This window comes from Chiroxiphia lanceolata, chromosome 6, assembly GCF_009829145.1.
Source record: "Chiroxiphia lanceolata isolate bChiLan1 chromosome 6, bChiLan1.pri, whole genome shotgun sequence".
In the NCBI taxonomy this organism is placed as follows: Eukaryota; Metazoa; Chordata; class Aves; order Passeriformes; family Pipridae; genus Chiroxiphia; species Chiroxiphia lanceolata.
Window position 1 is genome coordinate 31,095,760 of NC_045642.1, and position 16,016 is coordinate 31,111,775.

The 16,016-nt window shown below is 42.8% G+C and overlaps 1 protein-coding gene across 6 annotated transcripts in view; it reads right to left on the reverse strand.

Moving 5' to 3' along the window:
• TMEM229B (transmembrane protein 229B) overlaps positions 1-7,141 on the reverse strand; it is a 34,305-nt gene extending 27,164 nt beyond the window's left edge. Inside the window, exon 1 of one of the 6 annotated variants that reach the window (XM_032691050.1) lies at positions 6,828-7,141. Coding sequence is in view for 1 of the 6 variants with exons in the window: in XM_032691044.1 (XP_032546935.1) it covers positions 5,669-5,678 (10 nt within the window). In the remaining 5 variants the exon portion in view is untranslated. Of the gene's footprint in view, positions 1-23; positions 3,440-5,256; positions 5,356-5,568; positions 5,623-5,668; positions 6,106-6,827 lie in introns of those variants that run through there. The other 5 variants (XM_032691044.1, XM_032691045.1, XM_032691049.1 and 2 more) reach the window with 5 other exon arrangements.
• Between the last annotated feature and the right edge of the window lie 8,875 nt (positions 7,142-16,016).

The following is a 16,016-nucleotide window of genomic DNA, read 5'->3' on the forward strand; positions in this document are numbered from 1 at the left end:
TTGCTGAAGAATCATTACATTACCTTCACAGCAGCTCCTGTCTTCATAGTAGACATTCGGGCATTTTTATAAACTGTGCCCTACATCCTGCAGCTCTCGTGCAAGTCCACTTCCAATTAAAAGATTAATTGTGAGATCTGCCTTGGAAAGAACTGCTGGATCAAAATAAACCAAATCACATGGTATGTATCATGCCACTAGGGGAAACTGTACACATCTTGAAAACACTAGAAATGACAAAAAGAAATAACTCTTTCTCTAGAACTTACTGGAAAGCATCCTTACCATAAACCTCTGCTGATAAAAAATACAAAGAAAATACGTGGGTCAAAGTGTCCTGTGTGTTAAGCAAGTGTCCCGGCTTTCCTATGTTGGTTAGCAGGAGAGGAAACAGCCAAATATACCATTATCATCAGGCACACTCTGCCATAAGCAGAGACAAACAGTTTCACCGAGAGCTCTGAATAGGCACAGCCACAGCCAAGACTTAGCCCAGACTAGGCTACTGGAGCCAAATGAGTTTGGCTCCACCAGCATATGCATGTATTCACAATGAAAAAAATCAAAACAGACTGCCCATCCCCAGAAGGCACTTGGCAGTACACACAGCACTATGCCACAGCTACCCATACTACAGAGAGAGCTTCCCCCTTCAGAAGTACTTCATCATCCTCATGCTCCCAGCAGAATCAGAGAAAACAGGACAAAAAGGTACTCCAGAGAAATTTTTCATACAGGCTACCTTCAGTATATGGCACACCTGAGAGCAAAGATCCAGCAAGGAAGGAGTCAAACAGCAGCTTCACCAGGCTATGATATAAACACTTACCTAGTGACTACTAATGCTTGGATCTTATGCAATGAAAGCAAGACAGCAGCATTTGTGGTAGGGAAGATTCCCTCAGTCATTTAATCCAGCTTTGACAGAAGCATGTGAGGGCGGGGGAGTTTTGAAATAAGGTTGGGGTGAACTCTTGTGCACTGACACCAATAAAAATCCAGAGCAAAAGAAAGGGTAACATAAAACACTTCCCTCTTTTATGCAATCATTAGACACTTCTGACATAGTAACTGATAGGTACGCTCATTCAGATATGCCTACAAACCAACCTCTAAAGCAGTCTAGCTGCCTCCAAGGATGTGTTAAAGAGCAGCATGTACCTGCAAAGTCTTACACTCATTTTAGCTGGACTGTGAGGTGCATAGACTCTGGCTCACACTAGACATTATTGGGTGTATCATTTACAACCAGGAATGTAGGGCTCTGACTAACCAGAAAGAGAGCATTGTTCCAAATTGGCACAGATGTTGGTAATCTGTTCCTGCAGAGCCAAAGCCTTTGCCCAGTCTGGCTTGCTTTCAAGACTTCTTGTTGTCGCCTGCACAACCGCCCTACCTAGGAGCTCAGGAACCACCTGCATACTCCTGCCTCACGTATCATCACAGAAATGTGAGAAGCAGACCAGTTTATTTCTGACGTACAAGGCTAACCAGCCCTCTGCTCCCCCACCCAGTCTATACCAGAGCCTGTAGGGCTAAGGGCAAGCAATGCAGTCAGGTGATAAAGTCATCAGAGAACACTAAAACACATACAGGAAGCAGATCTGGGAAGCAAAAAGGGATCATTTACAAACCTGTACCGAGCAAGCCACAAGCAGGTAATACCTTCTGTGCTGGAAAACATTAGCTAACTAGATGATCAAACTTCTTTCAAAAGAAGCAAGGAAATACACCATTCTTCACCTTTCACCTTAAGCAAATTTTGTTTTGAATCAGAACTCCCACTTGTATTGTTCAACTTCACCTCTTTCACCCCAGGAGCAACCCAGGAACACTGTTGGACACTGCTTCATTTGCAGCTATACAGGCACACACAGAACAGAAGGGACCACATGCAAGTTTGCTCAGGTGCCATTTCCCCATCTGCAGGACGTGGCTCTGACATCTGAAAGCTTAGTAAGGTACTGCAACTGCTATGGAAGTAGGCAGTGCTTCTCACAAAAGGAAGGTGAGAAGTGGGAATAAAGGCTTTTCCTGCCTCCTGTTGGCAAACAATTTCTCTAAGTAATTGACCCATTTTCTACAGAATAAAAAACTCTAAGGAATGAAGCACTGCTGCCCTTTAATTAGCCACATCATTACCTCTCTTCTTACCATGTAATAGCAGGCTGCTTGAGACTGAAAAAAGAAACAAAACAAAACAACAAAACTTAATTCTGTTTTCTTAAACGTGGCATTTGTTGAAGACAAAGGTACAATTTGCAACAATAACATCTCCCATTATTTATATGATTTCATCATCAGAACAAAAAGGTCTCCTCTATGCCACCACTCTTTAAGCCTCCCCAATATATTAAGCTTCTCCTTTTTAGAAGCTTTTTCAGGATGCTTTCCAATCATCTTCCATGAAGAAAAACTTCTATTCACTGTCAGTTTAAGAACAGAAAGGACTCCTTTGCCTAAAACCTAGTCAAACCTCCTGCATATCATTTTATTAAAATTTCATGCACTTTCTTGCAACACAGCTCAGCAACTTGGATAAGGACAGAAGTCCTTTAGTCTAAGGAGATTAGATGTGCATACCACGAACAAAGAGCACAAAAAACCACATCACAGCTATGGTGGCAAGTCTAAAACTGGCAAAGGACTGTTCAAATGAGTGTCACATAGATGACGTTTAGTGACTGATCCCATGCTGCAAAGAGAAAACCTACAAAGCCTGGCCCCAGACTCTGCAATAGCTACAGTTCTGAGGATACAAACAAAACGTGAAGATAGCAAAAAGTTGGGGGTCTTCCCCCGACTCGGGAAGAGTGCACAGTCTCCTCTCCCTCTCCCCCACTTTCGCCCCAGACGTCCTTCTTCCTGGTATGCTTAGTCCCCGGTTTCAGTTAATTTCTAATGCTTTGGAAGAAGGCAAAAATTAAATTAATCTGGCTAATTACACCATGAGAAGAAACACCCTTCCTGGACACAATGCAGTGCCTGCCAGCAGCCCTGAAACACCTAATCTCCTGAGGACAGTCATTGTCTTAACCAAGTGGTCAGGCATTAGAAGCACATTTATGACGCTGGAAAACAACTCCTCTCCCCAGCTCTTGATGTGTGGGAATAAACGTATTTACGAATTACAAGCCCAAAGGGATCCCTACATCTTCACTCCTTAGGACTTCTCCAAGATGCTGAATTAAAGCATAGATTGTAAAAAGATATCTTAATTTAAAGGCTCCACTGCTATTGAGTTCATCACCTTACCCAAAAACCTCTGCCTGTCACACTCAAAGTCAGAAGCCTGCATCTCCCTTCAAGGTTAAATTTGCCTTTCACTGTTTGGCATCACATCTCATTATGACATTGTCAGTGAAACTGCAGAGTCCCCACTACCAAGTATTACTTCCATATGGATGCAGAGATCTAGGTTACCCTCAACCCACATGTCTATGCTATCCATACTCTTGTTTTAGACCCCCTTGACCATTTCGTAAACTGCCACAGGATCTTGCCACAAGAATGCCAAGGCTTGAACTCTTCAAGGAAGCAGCTTGTTTTCTTCCTGCACCATCAGCCTGCAGCAGAGTGGGAACAGCAATACCGACCAAGTCTATGGATGTGTTGCCAGAACCTCAGCAAGAAGTTATTCAGTCACAAGCAGCAGTACCTCAATATCTGCTTGTCCCTCCATTTCCTTTCCACTAGACTATGCTACCCCCCCTTTTCAATACGCCTATGATCAGAGGATCTCAGGATGTTTCAAAGACATTGAATAAGCTGCTTATAACAGTTCAGCTGATCTTTGTTTAGGAAGCTGCTATAGCTACTAGTTAAACCAAATTATTTGAAGTTAACTCTTGTCTTTCAATTTGACATCTACCTGTGAAATGCCTGTACCTCAGTGTCCCCTTCTACAAACTGGGAAACACCCATGTTCTTCAGTGGGGCCTCAACACAGAACTAAAAAATTTTCAGATATATGCACAAAAAGCATTTATTTCTCAGGGAGAAAATACCTACTTTCATATTAAGTGAACAATCTTAATTATCCACAGTAGCAAGCTGCTGTCACCTAACACAGAAAAACCAACATTCCTGCATAGAAGAGGTCATACCTTCTCACAGGGCCTAGGCACTGGGATTCAGGAAGAACCTTCAGGACTTGTCACAGGCATCAGAGTACCTTACAGACTTTCTACAGTTTTCCTCAGTGTTGGCTGGAAGTGGCTACAGGCATTAAGGATTCCATGTCAGTAAGTCTTCCTTTTCTCTTTCCTAATACTTTATGGTAGTTTTTGTTTCCATGACTTCCTATTTACCACCAAACGACAGCTAGCCCCATCTCTAACTGATGCTGTACATATATTATTATTGCATTTGTGTTCCTGGAAACCCCAGAACGGAGCTCTTTGGGCAATCTATTCTTGCAAATCCCCAATGCACACAGCTCTGTCAGTCACGGAGCTGTTACCACCTTGCCTGCAAAAAAAATCAGCTCCTGCAGGGACTGCTTTTTTTGCAGAATTAAGAGGGAAACAGGACAAACCTGTCAAACAAACAATGCCAGAGAACAATATGAAGTACTTCACATAACAGAGATTTACTGCGTCTGCTGTGTAATTAGGAGGCTTAACAAGTTTGTACATCTCCAGTAGTTTTGGACCAGCAATACAAAACGCTCTCTAGGAAGTCTCAGTGTAATGCTCCAGCTCAAGAGGAGTGAGACAGAGCAGTCTCCCAGGATCCCTGCTCCTAAGCATCCTAGAGACAATTTTCAAAACCCCAGCGTAAATGGCGGACAGGAGAAATCAAATTTCCCATTTTGCCAAAATTCAGCTATTCTGAATATTTTTCCATACCAAAAACTGAATAACAGCGAACATCCTGAGATTAAATTTTAAAAAAAGGAAAAACTCTCATTTTTTAGCTGATTGTATTATCTGTATCCCTGATCTCTGGGCTTTACACACAAGAGTCATTCACAAGGTTGCTGGTAAGTCACTGAACGGGCCAGAGCCAGCCCCCACCTCCCAGTTTTACTCTGCAAATGCTGGGCTGCCTCAGAACTACTTCCCCTTTCCTGGAATAAAGTTTTGCTGCAATCAATACAAAAAGATGTTTCAAGACATTCCTTTTGTCAAAAAAGGCACTTTCCAGTGAAAAGCACCTTCGATTTCAACAACCCTTCCACCTTGCTCCCCCAGAGCCCCGAGAACTTCGCAGCCGGGGCCGGGGGCTCCCAAGCAAAACCCCCGCGACACGCACCGCGCCCCCGCCCCGAGGGGCTGCGCGGGCGGCAGGGCCCGGCCCGCGGGAGCGGTGCCGCTCCCCGAGAGGGGGCGACACCGCGATGCCCGGTGGCCCCGCGGGGCCCGCCGGCGGTGGGGAGGCCGGTGCTTCTCCGCCCGCCTTTGTCTCGCTCCGGCCGGCGCCTGCCCGGCGGGGGCGGCACGGCCCTGCCGCCGCCAGAAACCGAAACCAACGGCGCCGAGCGCCATCCCCGCCCTCCGCCCCGGGCAGCGCATCCCCCGCGCCGCTCGGATTGCGGGGAGGCCGCCGCGGGCCCCGCGCAACCACCGGCGGGGCGGCCGTGAGGTCAGCGGCGACCGCGGGCAGCTGCCGGTGCCGCCGCTCGGCCCCCCCGCCCGGCCGGCCGCGCCGCGGCTCGTGGCCTCACCGGTGTCCATGGGTGCCCCGCGGCCGGCGGGAGGTGAAGTGTAGCAGTGACACTCGCCCGTAGTATGGATGCGGTTTCAATCTGCACATGCTCGCTCCCGACAGCCAGCCTGCCCCGCCACCTTCCCTTAACTCTTTCCGCACTGCCTCGCACTGCCTACCCCGCGCCGCCGCGCTGGCCCCGCGCCCGCCAGCCGGGGTGCAGCTGGTCCTCTCGGTCCGCAGGCCCGGGGCCCCTCCTGAGGCCAGTGGAGGGAGAGAGCCCGAACACGGCAGGGACCCACGGGAGGGACCCGTCCCCCCGAGAGAACCGGACCCTGTCGGTGTGTGCTCAGGTGTGCGTCGGGAACACCCTGCCCAAAAAGCTCTCCAAACGCATGAAGTGTTTGCTGTGGCTGGGGACACGATGTGGCACAGCGCTCCTTGACTGGTGAGCCTGCGGTACCGGTTCTTCATACGTACTCCTCTAAAGAAATCCGGAACAAAAAAGCAAATAACCGCCGCACTCCACCCCCACCCCTTTTAGATGAGGGATGTAACCCCCACGCGCCTGTTGTTAGATCTGGACGCCGACAGGACATCCCTGCAGTGAAGGAAATCAAATACAGGCATCAAAGGAAGTATTTGTCTGCAGCTTCACTATTAAAATAGTGAAACATAATCTCAGCAAAATGTGTTTTTCCACCCAGAAGGACCTCTTCAGATTCAGAAAATTGCCCGAGGAAGAGGATTGAGAAAATAAAGCATAAGCAGTAAAAATAAACTAAAATCCCTTCTCTGGCTACATTAACTCTTAGGCAGCACAAGAACACAAGAAAAAAATGGCTTTCTTTGGCATTAGTAATCAGGAGATTGCAGTCCTGAACCACGGTTTGCAAGCAAACCAATGACTCCTCTGTACCTCTGGCTTCCCTCTGAAAAAATGGAAGTAACAGCAGCTCTCTGCAGTGAGGACTAGCTGGCTAGTGCCTCTGAAGTGCCCTAGTCTTCAGACAGAAGTGAGAGAGGTTTTTATTTCTGTCCCTTTACAGAGAGAGAAATTAACATATCCTGGGTTAAAATGGTAACCTGAAGTGACACCAACTCAGAAATGGCAATTGATCCTGAGCCCAGAGACCCATCTTTAACCAGCATCCTGCTTTTTCTAAGGAGCTACTGACTTTGGGCTCTTCTCTGTCTTCCCAGGCCCCTGATGCAGTCCACATTTTCTTTCTCGCAGGCACAAGGATTCCTGGTTCTCTCTTGCTTTCTGTAGTACCAGAAATGATGAGCTAATGTTTTTAGCAGAATAAGGATGTTTTTATGACCTCTGTTTAATGACTCAGCATTTGTGGTATCAATAATAAATGGTCCAAATGATGAGGCAACATCGGATCTGTACAGGCTCCAAGGCAATTAAAATGAAGGATTCTCAAGATGTCTGGCCGCAGTGACTCTCTCAAAGGCAGGTATTCTCTTGAGAGGCTGCTCCTTCAGCCCCAGAACGGCAGGGCCAGGAGACGCTGCACACTCAAAGCCTGCCGCTGCTGTGCGTAGCTCTGCATAACCCGGGAGTGCCCGGGCTGCTGTCTGGCGTTCCCTCCGCACTTGCCCGGGGAGCTCTGGGTACAAACCTCTGTAGCTGCTCCGAGGATGCCACAGTGCAGCAAACCAGCCTGTCACCAAGTCACCTGATTGCACAATCTCACTGTGACAGCTGGAGATTCAAAAAGATGGAGCATTTTAAAGGGGAAATGGAGAATAATACACAGCTAGCCCTACCTCAGCAACCGAGCTGTGCAAGCTAGGGCAGCACTGCATGTGCTGGTGACCTCAAGCTGGATGAAAAAAAAAAAAAACACAATTACGTTATATAAATTTCAACAGAGCTGAGAAGGAAAATGTTAAGATAGCTAAGGCATCTTTGATGTTCTAAGAAGCACCTTTAAAATACCGTATCAGTATAGGCAGTTAGAGAAGAGAGCAGCCTGATGCAGTGCTTATGTATTTATTGTGAAATAGCATCCATTACAATGCACTGAGGACTGTGCTAGAGGTATAGTCAAGGGAGAGTATGAGAGAGATCATTTCACAGTATGAGACAGCATCAACGTTTCACAGCATGAGAAGAGAGAATGCTTTACAAGGAGCAGAGAAAAGGTCAGAGAGGAAGAAGAGAGCTAAGAGATACTCACCTATGAGAAGAAGAAATCAACAACCAAAGATGGACTAGAAAAAATGAGAACCTCATCTAGGGAATACACAAATCTGTATTCTCCTGTCTAGTCACAGCATGCAGAGAGAGGAAGGAGGAGGTAAGGAGAAAGGAGAGGGCTCCCAGAATGAGAAGGGAGGAAGGACGAGGCAGCGAGGCAGGGTGAGGGGAATGAAGACAAACACTGTAGTGTGCTGAGGGGACAGACAGGAGGGAGAAATGCCAGAGCGAGCACCTGGTAGTGGTGTTGTACATCTGAGAGCTTGTTCAGCTCTCCCCAGCTGCAGTAGCTGCTCCAGCCTTGTTTCTTTCAGCCTGAGTTAGTAATGGGAGAGGAAAAAAATGAAGTTGAGATTGTAATACAGTGAAAATGGGAGTAGGATGATACCTGGGGACAAAGGAGAGACAATTTCTAGAAGTGCCCTTTTGTCAGGCATTCAGCAGGAGGCTTGAGCTCTCCAAGGCCTGGTGCTGGGAGAGAGCACCATGCTCTGCAGAGTATCCAGGCTCGTGCACAGAAAACTGGCTCCAAGATGAAAAGAGTTTGTGGTGACTTAAGTATGCTCTAGCCTCTCTGCAGCCACTTTTGAACAGGTACAGGAGATGCAGCTGATCTTATCAATGGTCTCATAATTCCTTCATGTGTGTGTTACCTTTTTCTGAAATAACAGAGATCATATGTAACACCTGATCTAGGTCCTCTATATGTGTGCCCCAAACCAGCTCAGATGTCTCTGCACCAGCCTGGCTGGTTCTGGAAGGATTTCTCCATTTGGGTCCAGCATAACACCTGACTGTATAGAAACATCTTGGAAAGTAGCATAATCGTATATTTTTTTTCTGCTTTACTCTTGTATCTGGGCACACTAAGGAGTTCAGTGTAGCAGTACCCAAGCTAGTTCCTCACTTATCCATTTTTATGTTTTATTTGTGGCATATTCTTAAACTGAAAATAAAGTTACTTAGATCTTCAGAAATGCTTTAATGTGGTCATTACACTGGTATCTGAGTGCAACACAAGTATCGCTGCCACTGTAGTCATTCCCAGTGAAGTAAGATCTCACTCTGCAGACTGGGCTTTGAAGTTCAGGCATGTTTCAGTTAAAAGGAATCCTAAATTTTAGATTCATAGCATCTCTCTTTCCCCAGAGAATTTAGTTTTATATGGCTCCTTATATTTAAATTCCAGTTGTGGATGCTCATCCCTTCTGTAAATTCAGTCCCTGTCTAGAAAAAGGAGCACCTGGAAATTAATCTTACCAATTTATTTCAAGTGGCTTGTCTGACACTGCTTAGGAACTAATAAGGAATTGGATTCATCTTTCCAGAGCAGGGTTTAACTATCTGGCTTATTAAGTCATCCTTTGCCTAATTTCATGACTCACTTTCTACATGCTAACAGGTTCTGTAGCAAATGAAATGGGAATCTCACCCTATAGCACTCCTCGCTCTCTACCCAGGCCTGATTCAGTATGACTTAGGCCAGCCAGTGCACTGAAGGAAACACTTTCATGAAAAACTTCATCACAATTGTTTAAAACCTCTCAAGCTGGAGTCAGGATTTTTCCCTCCTTGGGGAAGTTTGGCTCTTTCTTTCCTCTTTGCCTGAGGAGGCCTCTCCTTGGGCATATAGAATAGAGAGGAGATGCTGTGTGTTTATTTAATAGCCCCACACCCACACAGATGTACAACCAAAACATGGGCTTCTCTGACAGGAAACTGAGGAACAAAGAGCAATCTTGAGGCTTGCAAGGAAATCAAAGAAGGAACTAATTTATTTTTTTTTTCTGAGGTGACCCCAGTCACTGTGGAGACAAATGTTAGTCAAATCCACAGAGTAGGAAGTGGATTTTGAAGAACACCAAAAATCACGTGCCGTCTCAGATCAGCTTGCATAGGTCTTCATGCAATAGCATGGAAATTGCTTCCTTTGTCTCTTTTTGCTTTTGGTGCTGGTAGAAAAAAATACAAGCCATGGATTTTCACTGCCTTCACTCGTCTGGTGAGTTTATTGGAGAAAACATGAAGGAAATTTTCAAACATGATTCTTTCAAGCTGGAGTAGGTTCCCTAGTCTGATGGTTCCTCTCCTCCTCTTTCTTTTGCATGTATCAGGCACTTGGGTTCTTTCTGTGGCTTCAGACACTAGTGCCATATTCATCACTCCTGAAAAAGCACAACAAGAGGCAAGAGTTAAGTCCACAAAGGTTCTTGACTTATCTCTGCCCAAAATTGAAGATGTTTAAACATTTGTTAAACATGTGTGTGCCAGTCTCTGCCAGTAAGGTGCTGTTCTTGGGATCAACCTCAAGATATTAAAGCAATCCACAAGGAACCCAGAGCTATTTTTGAAAACTCTGGCCTTTCTCTCTAGGATTGCTGAAATCATTGCCTTACTCAGAACATTTTCTTTCCTCTAGATATAGATTATAATAGTAAAGTTTGCTTGAGTATTTAGTTCTGCTTTCCTTCAAGGCATTTTTCTGTAATGGATACCTGCCATACCTTATGGGTTGGTGAGAGCCTGGCTCCGAAATAAAACACTGCAGATAGGAAACTTTTACTCCTAACAGATATGACTGAAGTGCCATGCAGCAAAGCATGGCAGCATCTTTTACTGTCACAGTACCCTGTTTAGGAAAGCCCTCTCCAGGGCTGCTCTCTTCAAGGTATCAATGGGAAAGAATATTAGTAAGACATTATTTTATAGACACTGTCAAAGCTGTTGTTCAGGGATCATCTCTTTGGACTGATGGAAAAATTGCCCAGCAGAGTTTTAGTGTCCTCCGCTGCCTTCTGCCATCTTTACCTCCATGTGGATTAGGTTCCAGAAAGGTCCTTCAGAACAGAGCAGCCTAAAACTTCTAGAACAAGCAGCAGGCAAGATTTACCTGAGATGTGACTGATGTCTGGCTAAGTAAGCCTGTGTTTGCTTGAATTTTTAATGAAAATAAATAGAAGAATCCCTCATGGTTTCTATTCTGGATTCAGGGGCAGAAGAAAAGCAAACACTATATATGTAGAAATTACAAATCCCAAAGCGTTTGGAGGTAACTCTGTTTCTGTTATTTTGCCACGTTTAGCAAAATGCAAACATAGTTTTGGGGAGAGACGAGCCACTTTACAAACCTGCACATGTGCGGTCCAACTTGATCCAATAATCTGTTTTGGGGAGATGTGTTTCCCATTAAAAATGCCAGGAGATGGGAGGTTTGGGTTTGGGTTGTGTTCACAGACATGCTTCAGGCCTTCTCAATGTCCTCAAGTTCACCTCTCTATTTTCCTGTTTGCCCAGCTGTGAAAGAGGAAAGACATTTCCTTTGCTAGAAGGCTTTGAGACAAGCCAATAGAAAACAGGATAAACAAAGAGGTGTTACATTTGAAGAGTTTCTAGAATGTCAAACAACCCGATGCTAGCACTTCACTGACACATCTTGTAACTCTGAGCCAGCCAAGAAACTGAGACAGAGAATAGAGAAGGCACATGATTTACCTAAAGTGCTTTTGAATGTCATTGCCAGAGATGGGATAATTATAATAAATAATTTTATTTCATACAATATCTCTGTTACATATTATACTGCAAAATATAACTGAGAGACTAAATATTTCTAAACTTGTTTTTTTATTTACACAACACGACGTGCAAAGTGATCTGATCAACAGTAAACTGACAAGTGTCTGCTCCCAGTCACAATACAGTTCTCAAACATCAGTCAAGTAGTGATAATAAATCAGAGAGAGGAGGGGAATGGGTAAGAGGAAGTGATGGAAAAGACAAGGTTACAATATAAAAAAGACGATAAATGAAGAAGGTTGAGAGAAATTACATAATATGAAGGAAATTGAAAAAGTGTTCCTCTGAGATTTGAAATTACTGGAGAGTGGATGTGTCAAAGGAATTCATAAAAGTGATTCAGAGCTAAAAATCATGGTTCAACTCTCTACTTTCATTTTTCAAATATCCACAGTGAGCTGCTCAAGAACATTCCACAGGCCAGGAGCTTTTTGAATAACAAAAACATCTGAGATTAACAAAAAACATTCACAAACAGTGCTGAAGCAGCAAGAGTGGTGGCTGAATCTGTCAGATAGGCCGTCTACTGTAAATGCAAGTTATCTACCCTGCTTTCTCCATTCACTAAATTTTCCTATCTCATTAGTGATGACATTCTTCAGTTCCCTTCTTTAACTGCTGTTCTGAAATGCTGCACCCTGTGAGTATCACCCATGCTTTGCACTAGAGCCATGGAGGCCTCTAAAGTGCTTTGGGGTTATATAGAATGGAAGTTCCCATAGGCTTGCTTCTTAAAAGCATTTAGACACCCAAATATAGAGGTTGCTGCTAGAGGGTTTACCAAGATAAATTAGCAACAATTCATGCCTCTTTGTTTTGGTGATCCAAACATCGAATGTCACTTTGGCAATGGAGGTTCCAATATTCAAACTTTGAAATAATGTCAAAAACATTGTCTTCTCTGGCAATCTTTCTGGGTTATGTTTTTCACTTTTTTGAGTAAGCACTTAGTTTTAGCATGCCTACTTTCATTCATGTCTTCAAAAAATACTTTGGCTATTTTTGTTAATACAATGTGTGCATGAGGCCAGGTTACTTACTTATTATAGGTGCATGTCACAGCCAAAGAGAGAAGTTTCTAGACAAAGGAACAAAGAAGGGGAAAGGAAGTCACCCGGTAACTTATATTTCCAGTGTATTATGCCAATTTCCAATTGGTAAAGTGACCACATGCTGGCATGTCTAAAGAGAGAGAAAATCAATCATGGACTTTTACAGTCCTCCAGTTTCCTTTATTAGTTATCTTGGCAACCTTAATTCATTTTGTTATCATTAAATGGTAGTACTTAAAGGGCAGAACAGAGAGAAAGTTGCATGTTTAGCTTATTGATATAATCATGATAATTTATAAATATATATCTCTCCTACAGCATAATGGAATCTCAGATATTACTATCACCTAGAATGACCTCTTAGATATCATAAACCATTAATTTTCATGGACATATTCCAGTATCAAAAGCTACAACTCATGCTTGACAATTTGCAGTTGGCTGTAGGACAATAAAAAATGTCTTCGTTTCGGTGAAGACATAAGTAGACAAAGAATTCCCCACATTAGCCTGCTCTAGTAGTTAATAATTTTCTGTGTCTCATTCTTCACTTGAATTTGTCTGGCTTAATAATTCCTCCACTCAGTCCTCAGTATGACTTAGTCTGCTCAGAGCCCTTTCCTGCTAGTATTTTATGCCTCCAACAGTACCAATTCATTAATCAAGCTATAAATCAAGTCATCTCCTTTTCAGTAAGTCAGACAGGTTGAGGACTGTAAGGTTTCTAAAATAGGGCACTTTCTTTAGATCTTGAATAATTACCAAGCTTCTTTTGCACCTTCCCCAGCTTTTCAACAATCTTTGAAAATAAATATCCTGCATATGATTAGTCTCATGAGTACCACAAAGGGAAGAAAAGCAACTTGGTACTTCTACCCACAGTTCCCATGTTTATGTATTCAAGGATGGATTTCACCCTTTTTACCACAGTATCTCATTGGAGTGAAACTGCTCCATACTCTGATGACCCTGATCCTTTTCAGAGCGCTGTTTTCCAAGGTAGAGTTTCTGATTACACATCTGCTAATCTCCTATCTGGTTCCCACATGCATTCCCACATGCATAACTTTGCATTTGGCTGGAGTAAAAGGCTTTGTGCTTGAACATGTCTGATCTGCTAGGTGATACAGCCTGCCCTATATAAATGCTCATCATTGCCATTCCACCAAGCTTTCTAATACCTGCATATTTTATCAGCAGTGAGTTTCTATTTACTTCTAGGGCAATGATGGAAATGCTGGATAGTACTGAACCTAATACATGGCTTTTGCAAAGCACAGGTGACATGGCTTTATTCTGTTCCATGTCCAGCAGACAAACTTGCCTGGGCTGTTTTCCCTGTGCTTCAACCCTCCTGTGTCCTCTGTTTTTCTCTGAGAATGGGAGCCACTCAGATACAAATGTGCAGTGTTGCTCCTGATCCTGATTCAGTGACAAAACATTTTAAGAAATAAAATCAAGCAGAATTCACAACCCGTACATGTATTCAGTCCTGTCCAGTGAGGACTCTCTGTTGGTTACCATGTTATTTATTTATGGAACTGCATAAGGTAGGGCTAGAAAGACCTTTGAAAGCAACTCTAATCATCTTCCTGCTCGTGGCAGGATGCTTAAATTATTCTTTTGGTTGGTTGGTTGGTTGGTTTGTTGGTTGTTTTTTTTGGTTTTTCAAGATTATTGTGAGGCTGGGAAGTACATATCTGCATTTTCTTATTCTTCGTCAAAGAATTCTCTTTCAGTTGATTTTTTTTTTCCATGAACTGCCGTTAGCCTTGCTGGTGCACATCTATTGTGATTGTTGACTTTGCTGGTTTTTTAATATTGCCATAGGACAGACACTGCTTTAGTATTCTGCTATTTTCTTGCTATTAGAGGATTTATGAAATATCAATATCAACAGGCTAGAGAATCAGTTAAATAAGCTCTATTAGTGTTCCCATGTAAGCCATCCAGACCTGCTGATTTTAAAATATTTACCCCCAGTAACTTTACATTCCCCCTGGTCACTAATAGAGTGGAAAATTTTTCATCAGCCTATGTGATATAAATTCATCATCTTTCTTCTTTTCAAATGTACAATAGAAATATGTCTGGAATATTTGCCTTTTCTGCAACATTATAATTTCATCATCTGCATCAAGTAGCAGCATGTACCCTTGTTAAGACTTCTGTTATTCTTAATATACTTTTAACTGATTTTAGTGCCTTAAGGCCTGCCAGCTGATGATTTTCCTCTGCTGTAGTTTTTGTCTATTTTTATATTATATAACTTCTAATTTATATTGATTGCTAAATATTTCCCATTTAACCATTTGCTATGTAGGCTTTTTATTTTCTAACCATGCCTTCACTTCATACATTGATCCATGATGGCATTTTAAACAATATTGTTCTCTATTATGCTTACGAAATTGGGACCTTTTTAAAATCCAGTGACTCTTAAACAGCTTTTGGTTATCTGCCATATTTTTCAACCTGAGTTTCTATTCCTCAGCTTTGATGTGTTTTGTCCTGTTCTCTAATCTGATTCAGTGGTCTCTGAGAGACTTTTCTCCCACAATAGTATCTTTTGTTTTGTTATTATTTAGTGCGTTAAGCCATTATGCACATCAAAGCACCTGTGGGTCTGAGTTACTAATAATTCCAAAATATTCAAAGGTTGTACTTAAGAGAGAGCATATCCTCTTTATGCTCTCTCCTTCTTGTACTCCTCTTTTACTTACTTCTTCAGTGTAGATAAACTAAACCAAGAAATTTTACTGTATAAATTATTACAGCAGTTTTCAGAATGCTGGTTCAATTAATTTTCTTCTTAACAATGAATATATGAATGTCTTTCTTCTTAAGAATTAACATCAATTAATATTCTTCTTAACAATGAATATATGAGTTATACAACAGTTTCACTACAAGCAGAGTCCTTTTGCAGCGTTCATTGAATATATTAGCTGATATTTCACTGTTATCTTATTTTTATGTCACTTTCTGAATGCATTACTTAGGAATATTTTTCCCATTCAACCAGATAGTCTCAGGCCCAGAGAAGTATGAAGTTCATCGCACAGGACTGAAGATAATATCCAGAAACCTGGACAAGCAGCCACCTAATCTCCTCATCTATTTCAGCTGCCATATGCATGCATATGATGAGGAATACACAAAAGTGATACGCAGGGAGTTTACTGCACTATTTTAAAAAGTGGCTTTTTCCTTTCATTCCTTTGCGTTCAGATCTTGTCACTGTGCTGGTAGCAGTCCCACAATAAGCACATGATCCTAACAAATGTCAACATGTCAGGTGGGGTAGGAGTCAAATGGTCCCAAATCTCTTTGATTACTAAGAAAAGTCACATGATAAAGACCATCTCTCTCCACAGATATGCTAAATAAATAATTACTTCATCAAATATTTATCTATATCTTATACAGCAAAGCTCCCCATTGATAGCATAAACTGCATAGGGAAGGCCATGATATTGTCTAAAAAGTAAATTTTCATTTTGGAAAGTTATTAAGGAGACTTTTTG